At 32.4% G+C, this 14,959-nt stretch overlaps 3 protein-coding genes and 1 long non-coding RNA gene across 6 annotated transcripts; 1 reads left to right on the plus strand and 3 right to left on the minus strand.

Annotated features, from left to right (window-relative positions):
- The first annotated feature begins 319 nt into the window (after positions 1-319).
- On the plus strand, positions 320-3,678 carry LOC111901623 (nuclear intron maturase 4, mitochondrial). The gene is made up of 3 exons (XM_023897504.3): positions 320-450; positions 1,029-1,170; positions 1,258-3,678. Exons 2-3 carry the CDS (start codon positions 1,068-1,070, stop codon positions 3,540-3,542), a joined length of 2,388 nt encoding a protein of 795 aa, XP_023753272.1. The 5' UTR covers positions 320-450; positions 1,029-1,067; the 3' UTR covers positions 3,543-3,678.
- Positions 3,679-3,737: 59 nt separating this feature from the next.
- LOC122194761 (uncharacterized) lies at positions 3,738-5,171 on the minus strand. Its single transcript, XR_006184586.2, has 2 exons — positions 4,247-5,171; positions 3,738-4,141 (listed from the first exon to the last, which is right to left on the minus strand). It is a non-coding gene; the product is annotated as an uncharacterized LOC122194761 (long non-coding RNA).
- A 1,949-nt stretch (positions 5,172-7,120) lies between these two features.
- Positions 7,121-10,367, minus strand: LOC111901632 (filament-like plant protein). Of its 3 annotated transcripts, XM_052764816.1 has the most exons (6): positions 10,320-10,367; positions 9,948-10,021; positions 9,313-9,470; positions 9,046-9,232; positions 7,722-8,941; positions 7,121-7,601 (listed from the first exon to the last, which is right to left on the minus strand). In XM_052764816.1, the coding sequence occupies exons 3-6, from the start codon at positions 9,418-9,420 to the stop codon at positions 7,209-7,211; spliced, it is 1,908 nt and encodes a 635-aa protein (XP_052620776.1). In that variant the 5' UTR covers positions 9,421-9,470; positions 9,948-10,021; positions 10,320-10,367; the 3' UTR covers positions 7,121-7,208. The 3 variants fall into 3 exon arrangements, with proteins under 3 accessions (XP_052620776.1, XP_023753290.1, XP_023753282.1); XM_023897522.2 differs by having other exon boundaries at positions 9,313-9,467; positions 9,948-10,349; XM_023897514.2 differs by having other exon boundaries at positions 9,948-10,349.
- An 853-nt stretch (positions 10,368-11,220) lies between these two features.
- LOC111901649 (uncharacterized) lies at positions 11,221-14,712 on the minus strand. The gene is made up of 10 exons (XM_023897538.3): positions 14,498-14,712; positions 13,730-13,986; positions 13,231-13,264; positions 12,813-12,952; positions 12,650-12,716; positions 12,455-12,554; positions 12,195-12,358; positions 12,087-12,133; positions 11,956-12,006; positions 11,221-11,812 (listed from the first exon to the last, which is right to left on the minus strand). Exons 1-10 carry the CDS (start codon positions 14,568-14,570, stop codon positions 11,468-11,470), a joined length of 1,278 nt encoding a protein of 425 aa, XP_023753306.1. The 5' UTR covers positions 14,571-14,712; the 3' UTR covers positions 11,221-11,467.
- Positions 14,713-14,959: the final 247 nt, after the last annotated feature.

The raw sequence follows: 14,959 nt of genomic DNA on the forward strand, positions 1-14,959 counted from the left end.
TATATATATATATATATATATATATATATATATATATATATATATATATAAAATAATAAATTTCTAAAGTAATATGTATAGGAACATTATAGTATAAGAAACATATTCTTAAAAATGGAAAAGTTAATATGTAAAATTTTCAAAAATATCAATGATTAATCTATAAAATTTTCAAAATTATTATTTAGAAAAAACATAAATAAAAAGTTGGGACATTTGTGTAAATTGCTTTTTCTTTAATAAAAAATAAACTCATATTAAAAGTTATAATTTTAAATTGAAAATTATATTACATCACACCCATGCCGTTTTTCTTTTTTCCACTTCTGCTTACTACTCCACAGCATTGCTTCTCTCTCGTCACGTCGACTCCCTTCCCTGCTCGCGCCCTGTGAAGCCACCGGCCAGAGACCTTCGATAGCCATAGCTACTCCTTCACAGTCCACCCAGGTTCATTTTTCTTCCTTTTAATTTCTGCTCTCTTTCTTCCATATTTTCTTGCTTTCTTTAGAAATCGCCAATCTTCATATCAATTGATAGTTTGATACCGATTTCAAGGTTATCAATTGATGCCGGTGTTATTATCAATTAATTTTGGTCGATTTCTTCCTTTTTTTTTTCTGCCTTCGATAGCCACAGCTACTTGTTTGCTGCTACTGATTTGCGACTTGTTTTTTGTTCATATATGATATCTGTAAAAAAAGGAATGTGTTTGCTGTTCCTATATGATATCTATGTCTCTTGAATTAATATGTGTTCTTAAGGCTTGTATGTATGATGGTTTTTTATCTGAGTTGGGATGGTTGGCCTTGCACGCAAGCTGTTTGATCAAATGCCTGAGAGGGATTTATATAGTACTTTCTTAATATGCATCTTTTCACTTGTTGCACCACAGTCTGATCCTTAACATCCATGCCTTTAGTAGTTGAAGATGGCTAAGACAAGAGACTTTGAAAGTGAATGGAGTTTTCATTGAGTAAAAGCTTGATGCATTAATTTTATCCCTAATTTCTCCCTCTTAAATCCAGGATGTAGCTGCTGCTGGTAGACATACATGTATATGCAACATGTGGTCTGTATGTCTACCAATGATTTGCAGGAGGAAACTTATAAACAGAACCACAAATGTTCATCTATGTTTTCATCTCATTTCTGCCAATCTATTAACAGGTAATCCCTCTTTTCCTTTTCTAGCTCTTCACTCAATAATAATCCACTACAGGCATCCATAACTTGGATTCTTGTATGTCCTTGCAGGAAAAAGATATATCAGTCATTCAGTTGATTCATCTCTAAAATCCAATAACAATGGAAACAACAGTAACATTGACACAATGTCATTAGCAAGCAACTTAGCCTGTTTGGTTGAAGAGTCTTCTTTGGTTAATGAAAGAAAACCAAGAACCCGTTTAGAGTTGAAAAGGTTTCTAGAATCCCGCATAAAGAAATCCGTAAAAGATCAATTCAAAGATGGAAAATTTCATAATCTAATTGAGAAAGTAATTGCTAATCCATATACCCTTCAAGATGCTTATGACATTATTAGGGTCAACTCAAACATCAGTTTACTATCAGAATCTGATGATATCAACTTTGACTCTCTAGCACAAGAATTATCTTCTGGAAATTTTGATATCAATTCCAATGTCTATTCCATTTCAACAAAAGGAGCAAAAAAAGAAAAACAAAAAGAAAAACTCGTGCTTCCAAATCTCAAATTAACCATCATTCAAGAAGCCATTAGAATAGCTTTAGAAGTTGTTTACAAGCCTCATTATTCCAAGATTTCACACGGGTGTCGAAGTGGAAGAGGACACTCATCAGCTCTGAAGTACATCCGTAAACAAGTCTCCAATTCCAATTGGTGGTTCACGGTGATAGTCAACAAAAAAGTTGACGATTCTACCCTTTCTAAGCTCATATCAACAATGGAAACCAAGATCCAAGATCCCAAATTGTATTCTTTGATTCACAGCATGTTTGATGTTGGAGTCTTGAATATGGAATTTGGAGGCTTTGCAAAAGGCCATGGTCTTCCACAAGAGGGTTTGTTATCTCCAGTTTTAATGAATATTTATCTTGACCTCTTTGACCATGAAATTCTTAACTTGTCAATGAAATACGAAGCTCTTGATAGTCAACACGACGGGTCAAAGTCAAAGTCAAAGCTACGTGGCTGGTTTAGAAGACAAATGAGTCAACAAAACGAAGGAAATACATCAGGAGTTAGGATACATTGTTGTAGATTAATGGATGAAATTCTCATTGTTATAAAGGGTTCCAAAGAAGTGAGTTTGACTTTAAAGTCAGAGATTGAAAACTTCATTCGGGAATTTCTACACTTAGAAGTCGACAATAAGTCGGATATTTTTCCATGTAATGATCCTCGAGGGGTTAAATTCAGTGGCAATATTGTAAAAAAGAGCATGAGAGAGAATCCTGCAGTTAGAGCAGTTCATAAGTTAAAGGAAAAAGTGGAGTTATTTGCATTACAAAAACAAGAAGCATGGGATGAATGTATGATTAGAATCGGGAAAAAATGCTTAGGTCATGGATTCAAGAAAGTCAAAGAGTCAGAAATCAAACATCTTGCTGACTGTACCTCGGTTTTGAGCCAGGTGTCACGCTTTCGTAAACCCGGAATGGAAACCGATCATTGGTATAAAGTCTTACTAAAGATCCGTATGCAAGACATGGATTCGAAATACACCGACACCGAAGAATCCATCTTATCAAAGTTAATTACCGAAAACGCCCTTCCCCAAGACCTAAAAGACTCGTTTTACACTTTCCAAAATCACGTTAAAAACTACGTTTCTTCCGAGACCTCATCCGTTCTTACCCTTCTCCCGGAATCGGAATCGGAATCGGTTTCCATTACCGAAGTTCTTGCCCCGATAAAGGCTATAAGAATGTGTCTCCAAAGGTACGGAATCACCAATTCCGAAGGAATCCCACGCGCGTGCCGTATGCTTGTGTTACTAGACCACGATCATATAATCGATTGGTTTTCCGGTTTAGTGTCGCGTTGGGTTAAATGGTATCGTTTATGTGACAATTTCAATGAAGTGAAACATATTATTAGTATACAAATTAGGAAATCTTGCATTCGTACATTGGCTACAAAGTATAGATTACATGAGACTGAAATTGAGAAGAAATTCGATTCCGATTTGAGTGGAATCCCGTCAACCGAAGAGATTGAAAACGAGAGATTGGAATATGATGAGAGATTGGAATGTGATGAGGGATTGATGTATGGGATTCCTTATAGTGGTTTGTGTTTAGTGTCTTTAGCAAGAATTGTGAGTGAATCTAGACCATGTGGTTGTTTTGTTTTGGGGTGTAGGGTGGATGCACCATGTGTTTATACAATCCATGTAATGCAAAGACAAAAGTTTCCTGTTTGGAAAACGGGATTTTCGACTTGTATTCATCCGAGTATAAACGGGAGGCGAATTGGGTTGTGTAAGCAGCATTTGAAGGATTTGTTTATTGGTCGAATATCTCTTCAATCTGTTTCTTTTGGTGCATGGAAATGAATTAGTTCATCCTAATTGTATTTTCAATTTTGTTGTTATTGGGACATTATTATGCATATGAAAGTTTCAGTGAAAATTGATTTTTTGTATTTGGATGAGAATCATGAGATTGCTAAAATTGTAATTGATTAAACAGGTCAGCATGTATCTTTTCGCAAGAATAGAACTTAAAAGTTAAAAGGAAATGAATTTAGGTATAAAAAGATAGGTGGCTAAATCATACATTTCAAATAATTAGTTGTTATAAAACGTTAATAACATTGAATGAGTTTCATGGTTAAACAGATAAACAAAACATGGGAATTTCCAGTGAGAGCAATCCCACAATCATCACCTTAAGAATGGAACAGATTCTATGGATTTGCAAACATTGTGTTTATGTCCTCTGGTTCTAATGTACTCCTGCAAATCCTTCATCTAATCCTACTCTTTGGAACCTCATCACTATCACTAGTCCACTTCATAGTTGAAAAAAAAAACCCACCCAAAACAGAGCAACTGCCAGTAGTTCTAATGAGATTCATCATGAGGGTGTTTTGGATCTCCACCATGGCCACATTTTGAACCCAATCCATTAAAATTTCATGAATGTTGAACACCTAATGAATAAAAATACATACATGCTTAGTTTGAAAATAATCCATGTGTAAAAATATAACATATAGCGGCCTACAAATACATATATCGTCAGTTTGAAAATTTACCATATGATTCAATGTAACTGATATAAAGACATCGATATTTAAAGAGTCGATTCACTATTAGTAAGGACGTTGATATATGAAGAGACAATTCACTATTACTAGGACATCGATATCTGAAGAGGCAATTCACTATTACTAAGTACATCTCTACAATTCACTATTACTAGATACATCTCTTCAATTTAATTGACAAAAAGTAATTTACATAAATGGTCCCTAAAGTTACAGATAATTTATATAAATGGTCCTTAAAGTTAAAGTCATTGTTATTAACAAAACTACATAAACTAATGGAAATCATGTTTGAAAACATGATGACATTAATAACTCATGGTCAAACGCATTCAGTCAACAACAAAATTGTTAAGACGAACATAATAACTCATAAAATTTAAAATAAAAGACAAAAGACAAAAACAATAATAATTGAAATGGTTTGTAGTATGCCGATGCTTTATAATCGTAGAAAAACATGTATGGTTAGTCCGAATGAAAGAAATAATTTATGGTTAGTCCGAACCAAAAAAATACTGTAATACATTATAGTTTGAACCAAAAAAATAATGTATGGATAGTCCAAATGAAAAAAATAACACATGGATAGTTAGAACGAGAAAATAATGTATGGATAGTCCATGTAGGGTTGTAAATGAACTGAACAAACACGAATGAGGGTTGTTCATGTTCGTTCGTTTAAGTTAGCCGAACAAATGAACGAACGCGAACGGATAAACGAACGAATTTTATCGTTCATGTTCGTTCTTTTAACAAATTACATTGTTCATTCGTTTATGTTCGTGAACATGCTAAACGAACATAAATGAACAAAGATAAACAAATATAAATGAACATATAATATATATAATATAGTAATGCAATCAAATACAGTTAAGCATATATGAACATAAAAGGAAGTTATACAAACGAACATACACGAACAACATAAACGAACGTTCACGAATATAATTAAATGAACTATACTATTGTTCATGTTCGTGCGTTTAACTAAACGAACAAGAATTTGTGTTCATGTTCGTTTATCTATTAAATAAACGAACATAAATGAACTTCCTGTCGAACAGTTCACGAACAGTTCGTTGAATGTTTAGTTTGTTTACAGCTCTAAGTCCATGTTAATTATCAAACAATAAGAACTATTACCAATGGGTTGTTTGTTTTTTTTTTTAAGAAAAACCACTTCTGGCTACGCTGCACAACACAAATACAACACTTGGCATTTAGCAATTGTTTGTTTTTTAGAAGACTTCTGATTTAAAAATTGTTGTATGTGTGTTGCATGACTTAGCAATGGACACTTCTCTTTAAACCACTTCTCACTTTACTTTAAGTTATATTCTTCAACATCGATTGTTTTAATTTTTTTTCAACATGTTTATTATTTTAATAATATTATGAAGGATATTACGAACAATTCAAATACATTTTACATAATTTCAAAACCATTTCGTAAATTTCATATAATTTTTTTTGTGTTATATTGTCTATAACCAAATATTAACAAAATAAACATGATATTCATTAAATTAATAATTCTTTTTATATATGTTATTCGTTAAATTAATAATTTTATTTATTGTTATCAGCAAATATTATGTTTAATTATTTTATATAAACGTCTTTAAAAATCATATCATCATAAATTATCTTTATATTTGATTTGCATATGATTAAACTAAATAATTTTTTAATTTAGAATTATTTTTAACTATTGTATAATTAATTTCAGTTTATTGTAGCAGCCTACAGGTGATAAAAAAAACAAACTTCTTATTGAAGGCTGCAACCGTCTGATCAACGTCTTCTTGTTTGATTTAAATCAAAATGAATTTATTTAAATCAAATCAGTAGATTTTTATATTTAAGTCAAATCAAATGGTATGTAAAGTAAAATCTGATATAAAAGGCCAAAAAATATCATATGAGGAAGGTATAAAGATTTATATCAAATCAATGGTAGATATAACGACACTCACTTGGAATCACCATAAAATTGTGCCCGTAAATATAACAATCAAGGTTCTAAAAAACTCACCATAGCATGTCATGGCTCCAAGTTTTGTACCTGTCGTCATGCTTTAACAAAATACCATCTTAGATCACATATGGATATATTATATAAAAATGAATTATAGTAGAAAATATATTATAGAATTATAAATTATAAACAAAATTATCGTCTTAAGTCACACCTTATAAACAACATGATCGCTCATGGCTCGTAAAAACTTGAAGCTTAATATTGTCACTAAGTCACGTTTAGCATTATTTTACATGAAAAGTCATTTCATTTTGTTTTCTCAAAAGTCAAAGAATTTGTTTTTGAAATAAAACATTTGCAACTAGATTACTTTCATTAGAACAACCAAAAAATGACAAATCACTTTCCATGATAGACTTCTTTGTTTCCTAATTCTTTTTTATATACATTTTAGCAAATAAAGGCTTAATTTGCACCATATATAGTTAGAAAAAATACACTTGTCACCCTAGAAGAAATGACTTAACTTGATTCTAATTATTAGAATGTATCTCAAGGACCCATTTGTTATGCACTACATATTATAACAAAACAATTTAAACTACACTTTGTCATGCATTAGACTTAGACTTAGATTGGCATTAATGTTAATCAGACAAAAAGTGTAATCTTTTAACACCCAAAAAAGTTGGAATATTGCACAACAGAGACTCATTTTCAATCTAACTGAGTTTATCATCAATGCAAAAGACATAAATACCCTCATAAAAAATAACCCCTAATCAAGAAATTCAAGTATGAAATATCTATGTTGCCCAAACATATAATGACTTCAATTTTGAAAAAAAAAAAAACAATATAAGAGTCTAAAGAGGTAGAGTCTAAAAACCTTTCAATAAACTCACATTTTCACTAAACACAATTTAATCCACAATTATTACACACTAAATATGTTCTTACTTCTTACCCTTGATGACTTTCACCTTGAACTCCATTCTTACTCCTCAAAAACAGCTTTTCAAAACTGTTGTTACTTTTAGAATGACCAGATGAAGTTGAAGAAGAAGAAGAAGAAGATCCTGGTGACTCATCATCCATTGAAGGACTGCAATTGCTTTCATCTTCTTTTGCAGGAAGTAAAGTCTTTTTAGGCATGAAAGTATCATTTGAATGCAATTTCCATAGCTCAACTCCAGTTTTAGTTTTTGAGACAGATGATCCATTAGAAAAACCAGGGAGATTTGCAGTGTCAATCAAAAAGTCTTCAAGTGTCGCTAAAGATTCCAACTGTCGTGCAAGTGATGATATTGTTTTTTGGCATTCAGATAGCCTATCAGCTGCTGCCACCTCAAGATCCTGTAAAAAAATGAATCTTTTTCTTATTTTCAATATAATATGTCATCAGCCTCTTTCAAGATCATGTAAAAAAGCATCTCTTACTTAAAGAGAAAAAGAAACAGGCATAAGAAAGCTTACTTGTTTCACTTTTAATTCACCATTTGAAATGGCAGATTGCTGAAGCTTAAACTCCTCACTTTTCTTCATAACTTCCTTCTCTAATCTCTGACATTTAATTGTCATTTCAGATGACAAAATTCTTTCCTTTTTAATATCCTCCTTAATCGAATCATTTTCTGAAGATATGATTCGGGCCTCCATTTCCAAATCAACAAGTCTAGATTCAACCGACTTCTTTGACTCATTCACCATCATCAGCTCCTTTTGGAGGTCAACCATTTGACTTTTTGTCTCATCAAGAGATTCTTTACTTGCATTCAAAGCACTCTCAAGTTCACCTTTTTCAGCCTCTAATTCTTCTAATTTCTCTTCCAATTCACAAACCCTCATTCTCAATACTTCAACTTCACTTTTCATATCTTCAGTTTCAGAATTGCAACGCGATGTTTCATTCTGAGCCTCTGATAAAGAAGCAATTCGCTCCATTTCCAAGAAATCATCCATAATATTACTAATTTCAACGTTTTTTGCCACAGATTTTCCACTTTTGAATTGATCCAGCTCAGCAATTAGCGCCAATGCCCATGAATCATCATTTTCATTATGCTCAGATTTGTTGACTTTGAATGAGTCAACATCTAACTTTTCTGATCTGTCTGATTGACTGTCTGTGAGAGAGTCAACATAAAAAGAAGAAATCGAAACAGCTTTATGATTATTATCATTAACAGAAGGCAATTTTCGAGTCAATGAAGTCAACTTCCTGCATTCTGCTTCAAGTTTTGCCACTTTCTTTATGCTTTCTAGCTGCTGTTTACTAGCAGATTCTGCTGCTTGTGTGCTCAAATCCCTTTCAATGGTCCGGATTTCTAGCTCTTCTGATTGGATGATGATCTCAGACTTTAGGGCAGAATTCTCTTTCTCCAAAGTTTCAAGCTTTAGGATGATTTTTGGATCAACAGGGGAGCATTCGGATTTGTTGACTTGTGATTTTGCTTTGAGATTACAAATTTGCATTTCAAGATTCTTTTTTGTTAGTTCCCATTCATGTTTTTTATCCTCTAAAGCCTCATTGATACGTTGTTCTTGCTCTTCTCTTGCTTGCCTTAATTGTTTGACACATTCTTTAAGAGCACCATCAAGATGATTTGTTCGAACCTCAAGAGCTAAATTTTGTTGTAAAGCTGCTTCAAGTTGTTGTTTTAATGTTGTAACTTCATTTTCTGCTTTTTCCCAACCTAAAATTATTCATAAATTAGCGTAACAAGTTAAGATAAGTGAATATATCCATGGATTCATAGGCATAGCCACATAAGTTTAGTATGTAGACATTAATTAATACCTGCAACAGCTTCTTCTGCAACTTTGGCATGTTGTTTGACTAAATCTTCTTTAGCACCGACATTAACAAGAGCAGCTGATAGCTTTTCTGTCAGATTTTTGAAACTGTCATTAGTCTCTGTGTTGGGGGTTGAAACTCTTGAGGTGACTTCAGATGATTGTGATTTCTGTAAGCTGTCATGGTCCACCTGAAAATGGAGATGATAAAATGAAGCAAAACCCATTCGATTGTGAAGATGATATATGGATTTGAAGGTTTTTTTTTTACCTTTTCATCGGAGTTACTCTCGGAATGTGAAGATATTGAAGTGGAACTTTCTGTCTCACCAGGACTCCGGTCAGAGGACTTCCGCTTCCACCAACTCTTCTTCTCCATCTCGCTCGACCTCTAAGTTTCAAAGCAGAATCGCATTTGCTTCTGCACTACTAGAATCACGGGTATATTCCGATTACCAAAAGTAGTAAATGCAGCTTTTAAAACGAGTAAGATCTAACCTAACATAAACAAATCGCTTGTAACTTGTAATGAAAGCAAATATCAGATTAAGAGATTGGAAAGAGAAAAACGAATCTCTAATTCAAAATCAACAATCAGTCAATTAATCAATAGAACAGTGTTTAGTAACAAGGAAAGGGGGATTTAGCTGAAAAATCATGAAATACCCAATCCTCGAACATTTAACCGACGGTCAAACGGGAAGAAGGAACTGTGCTTCTAAAGTTACGAAAAATACCCAAAAAATAAACTAATTCTCTGAGTATCATCTTATTATATCTGGGTAATTTGTTGAAGCTAAGTTAAGAAGAAGAAGAAGAAGAAGAAGGAAACAGCATAGATTTACCCTATAGAATAAGAAAACAATAAGAAATTGAGAAGAAAACAAATCTGAATCGATATAATACCTTTGACCGGAGACCAGATAAAATGAAACTAATGTCGAAGCTTGAAACCCAATAGGAAGCAGCAGTGCAAAGATCTGAGGAATGTCAGAGGCTCAGAGCAATATCTGATGTAAAGAAAACAACCCCACAAGTTTGACAGAATAATTAATGGTTTCTATTTTATGAAGGTTGTGGTACTAGCTAGTGCTACCATGGCAGGTATAACATGAGCTAAAGACAGGGAGCATGTGATGTTGAGTGAGTATCGAGAGAGACTTTATGAAACCCTATTTTTATAGAAAAAATATAATCAATTTCAAATGTTTAAGTTTTGAATTGAAGATAGCGACTTCATTCCCGCCCATGGGTGTTGAAATTGAGCATTTAAGCTCCCATTTTTGGTGTTAGTTGCAGTGCAGACGCTCCCACCTGTGTTTCGGGCTTTTGGGCTCATATTGTCTGACATTTAAGACATAGGATTCGTTTGAGCTCCACCATCAACTATGGAGTTTGACCTTAGTCAAATATCCATTTTTTATTATTAAATAATAATTTAACACAACTTACATTTAAAATAATAACTATTATTATTATTTTTAAGTGGAGGATAATGTATACGAAATCCTTCGGATGCATGCAGACAAAGAGGGGGACCATGGGTGGAGTGTGAGGTGGTGAAATGTTTATGTGAATAGTACAATGAAGTCCTTTTAACACCACAGACTGATTTTTATTATCAATTTAGTAATTTATGTAGTCATATTTTAGTAAATTATCAACTTTATATAACAAATTTATGTGTTCATAGATTGGTAAAAATTGAATAAGAAATCAAAAATATTAGTAAATGAATTGGTAAGTAATTCACTTTGTTAAATAAATTGGTAAAAACATACACCTTTGTTATATATATAAAGTAATCGACCATATCTTTCATGTTATGTATAAAATCTACTAGTGCTTTTTTTTCTTTCAAAATATGTGAGGTATTATTACCATTTGAATAAAATGTCAAGTTTGTTAGATTAAATAATCATGAACAAAGATAATATATATAAAAAAAAGAGAGATAATTTTGCAAGATTTAAAAATTTAATAAACTTTCAAAATCAAATTTAAAATTTAAAATTTAAAATATCATGAAATAAGACTTTTGACCATACAACTTGAACATAAATCATCCAATTTTCCTACTCCCACTATCTCCACCAAACATATCTATCTCAATGTTTTCATAGAAATGAAAGAAACCAATGTCAACAAAATAGAGCAAAAGACTCAAACGCCCTCCACATCTGGAAAGTTTGCCTCAAATTTCTTGAAAATGAATCATGTCATGTGTTTTCATGGTAATGTATGAAGGAAAATGTTGGACACCACTCATTAAATCCCATATATCAACCATATGCAACAATCACCAAAATTTAGCAACACTTTTTTTTAAAAAAATACTTGAAAAGGTAAAACCTAACCCATATATTCAAATCTAACTCACACCCCACCAACACAAATTCTCAACATATCCTCCAAAGTCTGTATAGCTAGTTTCCATTGGGATTGTCTTGTGGATTAACACGCGATGTTGTTCCATCAGACAAAACCTCAAACACAGATCTTAGAATCTCCTCCGGCATTTGCATTTGTTCTCCTCCAACATTCACTCCTACTCTTATTCCTGGCTCATTGGAATTGGAATTGGAATTGGAATTGGGAAATGGATTTCCCATTCCACTCTGAGCCATGTTCCTAAACATGTTTGCCATGTCAAAAGGTTGACCATTCACATTCACATTAAATGGCATGGATGGAAAAGGTGGAATTGGCACACTCCCCCTTGCAAAACCACCAGAATGATCTTCATTTGAATGACTTGTTGAATTTGAATTCTGTTTTTTTATAAAATAAAACTAACAATCAAACTCACGTTTCTCAAACAAAATGTAATTTCTTTTTCTATATATATATATATATATATATATATATATATATATATATATATATATATATATATATATATATATATTCATACCTGGCCACGATTGGCTCTTTGTTGTTCTTCTCTGAGTTTCTGTTCTGCTGCCTGAAAATATCAACAGTGAAATAAATATTATATGAGAATGTTGAAAAAAAATATCACACAAAATGAAAAAATGAACTAACCTGAATATTTCCTCTTACAGATTCATTATTCGGATCCAATTGCAAAGCTGCATCAAACCCAAAATAAATATGAATTTATTAAGGCATTTACTTTATATAATTACAAACCTTTTAGAAATCCTTTATCAATAGCATCCCTGTAGTTGCCTTGAGCATAATAAGCAAACCCTAAACGACTGTAAGCCTTGCTGTAATTTGGATCAATTTCAATTGCTTTATGGCAATCATCAATTGCTTCTGTATGCTGGTTCGTTTGGGTGTAAGCTGCTGCCCTAGTTTTATATTTTAAAAAAAAAAAAAAAAAAAATTTATAATCCCAAAAACTTAATATGTAAACTCCAATTATTATAGTAAAGTAAATAAATCACCTGTTGCAATAATAAACAGCATTATCATCACAAAGTGCTATAGCAATGGTGTAAAGCTCAATTGCACCAGAATACAACTTTGATTGCATAGCCTTGTTACCTATACACATAAATAAATAAATATCCAGTCAGCATTTATATATATATATATATGATTAAAAGTAATAGTGATAATCAGGTTTGAGTAAAAGTTACCTTGTAATTTGAAGGTATCAGCTAATTTTTTAAGATCAAATTCTTCGGATCCAGATTTTTTCATTTCCTTGTATCAAACAAGTGTCAGAAAATGAACATGATATTGAGATGAGAAAAAAGATTTGATTTTTTTTTAAAGTTAATATAATATATTATTATATACCGTTAAAGCATTATGAAACAAATGCGTAGCTCTATCGAGTGCTTGTTCATCATCTCCATTGGGTGTAGTCCCAAAATAATGAACCTTTTCAAGGGAGTTAAAGAATTGACCAAAAAGTTCATCCTCACGTTCACGTACACCTAACAATAATGCAATATGAATTAATCCTTTAAAAAGATCTACATAAAGATAAACATAAAAGAAATGGATGTTTTTTTTTCTTCCAAAAGAGAAATGAAATAGATGATGTTAAGCTAATGTTTGTTTCCTATGGTGATTGCTCATAGATATCAAGTACTTCCATAATATCATTCAATTTTACCCTAAATTATCATCTTGTATGACATAATTGCAGGTCTACATAAATGCAAAATATACATATCTCAAAAATATATATTAAAAAATAAACAGGATTTACCTATGGTTTCAGTATCCCCTTTGTTGGTGTCATTCTACATAAGAAGTAAAGCATCAAAAAGGGAAAAAAAAATGAATATCCATCACCACTTAATAATAGTTTTAAAGTATAAAGACATTAAAAAAAGATCATTAAAGCAGCATCACAAGCGTTTGGTGAACAAACAAAAACTCATGTAACACACTTATATGTAATATAATATTCCAAACTTATAGTTAGTTCATTCTGCTGTTTAAGGACCTAAAATTCCAGAGTGTGTTGTTTGTTTTCAGTATTTCTTCACATTTGTGGATAACTTTATTCCTGTTCAATTCGGGATCATGTATGAATATTTGTGTGATAACACTAAAAACAATCAATACATGATCAACTAATTTAACAAGAAAGTTTTGTGAACATAAAAAAAGAATGAAGATACTTTTATGGATCCCAACAGAACAGGCACATATAATGCATAACACTAGTGAAAGATCATAGGGAGAAGACAAAACATGAATACCAGAGATTGTGATGTCCCAGGAATTTTAGTATCCACATTATTATTTGTGCACGATGTATGGGATATATCTGCTTGAGGTTCCTCATGGTTTTTATCTGACTTAATCTCATTCTTTCCTGTTTGTGATTTGAAAATCTCAATGAGAGAATCAGATTTTGGTAGACTGGAAGTAGATGATGAATCAATCTTGAAAACCTCGGATAAGCAGTCCTTTGCAACCTCAAGACTTTCAGCATCACTATCGGAGGTAGGTTCAACTGTAAAACAGGTTTTGGTGGAACTGTCAATAAGAGCAAGAAGCCACACAAATGTTCAAGCATAAAAATGGCAGAATATATAAACTTTTGCGCAGGTCATCAATAATATCTCTGCGTGAAAAAAATATGGAGTCGATCCCTTCCTTTGTAGGAGACCAAGCTCTTACAATTGAGCGCACAATATCAAACTAATGTCATCACAACAAGTATGTAAGCCTCAATTGATATAGAAACCCTAATTTCCCTAATGTCCAATGCTCTACAGTTATCATCAATCAACAGAAGATGGTAAACCTAATAACGATCTTTTATTTGAGTGGCATCCCAACAGGGAAATTGAACTAAACGTCAAAAGGATATCAGTATTTGGCATCAGTATCTTCAGTTCTATCGAGAAACGATTGAAATATATATACACCCGAAAATTGCATAAACATAAACACAGAAAGATACAATAGATAATCGCGTATAAGAAAATAAAGCCAGGGACAGGTAGAGCAAAGGAGCTAACCAGAATTGAGGAAATCGAGGAAAGATAGGACGATGCGACGAAGAAGAGGAGAATCCGGCTTCAAGTTCGTCATTGAAAATCGTCGCCTGTAGCAGTAAGATGAAGAAGCAAACGAGTCGAATATTGAGAGTGTTTGGTTCCCTTGTGGAGATGTTCACGTTTGGGTCAGGAAAAACGTGATATTCCACTTTGTATTGTTGTTTACTTATGTGATCCAATCACCCTTCTAAAACCATATAATAGGTTTCATATTGTCTCATTTCCAAGATAAGAACACATTCTTGAACACAATACAAAAGGAAATGGTGAACGCATCTTTCACAAAAACTACTGTTTGCGAGTCTGCTAGCATTCTACTGTACTGTCTAAAATAGTCCGCAGTTGTTATATATAAGCTGCCAGATGACTAGATCATCGTTAAGTTCAAGGCTTCTCATCATCTTTCACCTATCATCATCATCT

The sequence above is a fragment of the Lactuca sativa genome, chromosome 6, assembly GCF_002870075.4.
Source record: "Lactuca sativa cultivar Salinas chromosome 6, Lsat_Salinas_v11, whole genome shotgun sequence".
Taxonomy (NCBI): Eukaryota; Viridiplantae; Streptophyta; class Magnoliopsida; order Asterales; family Asteraceae; genus Lactuca; species Lactuca sativa.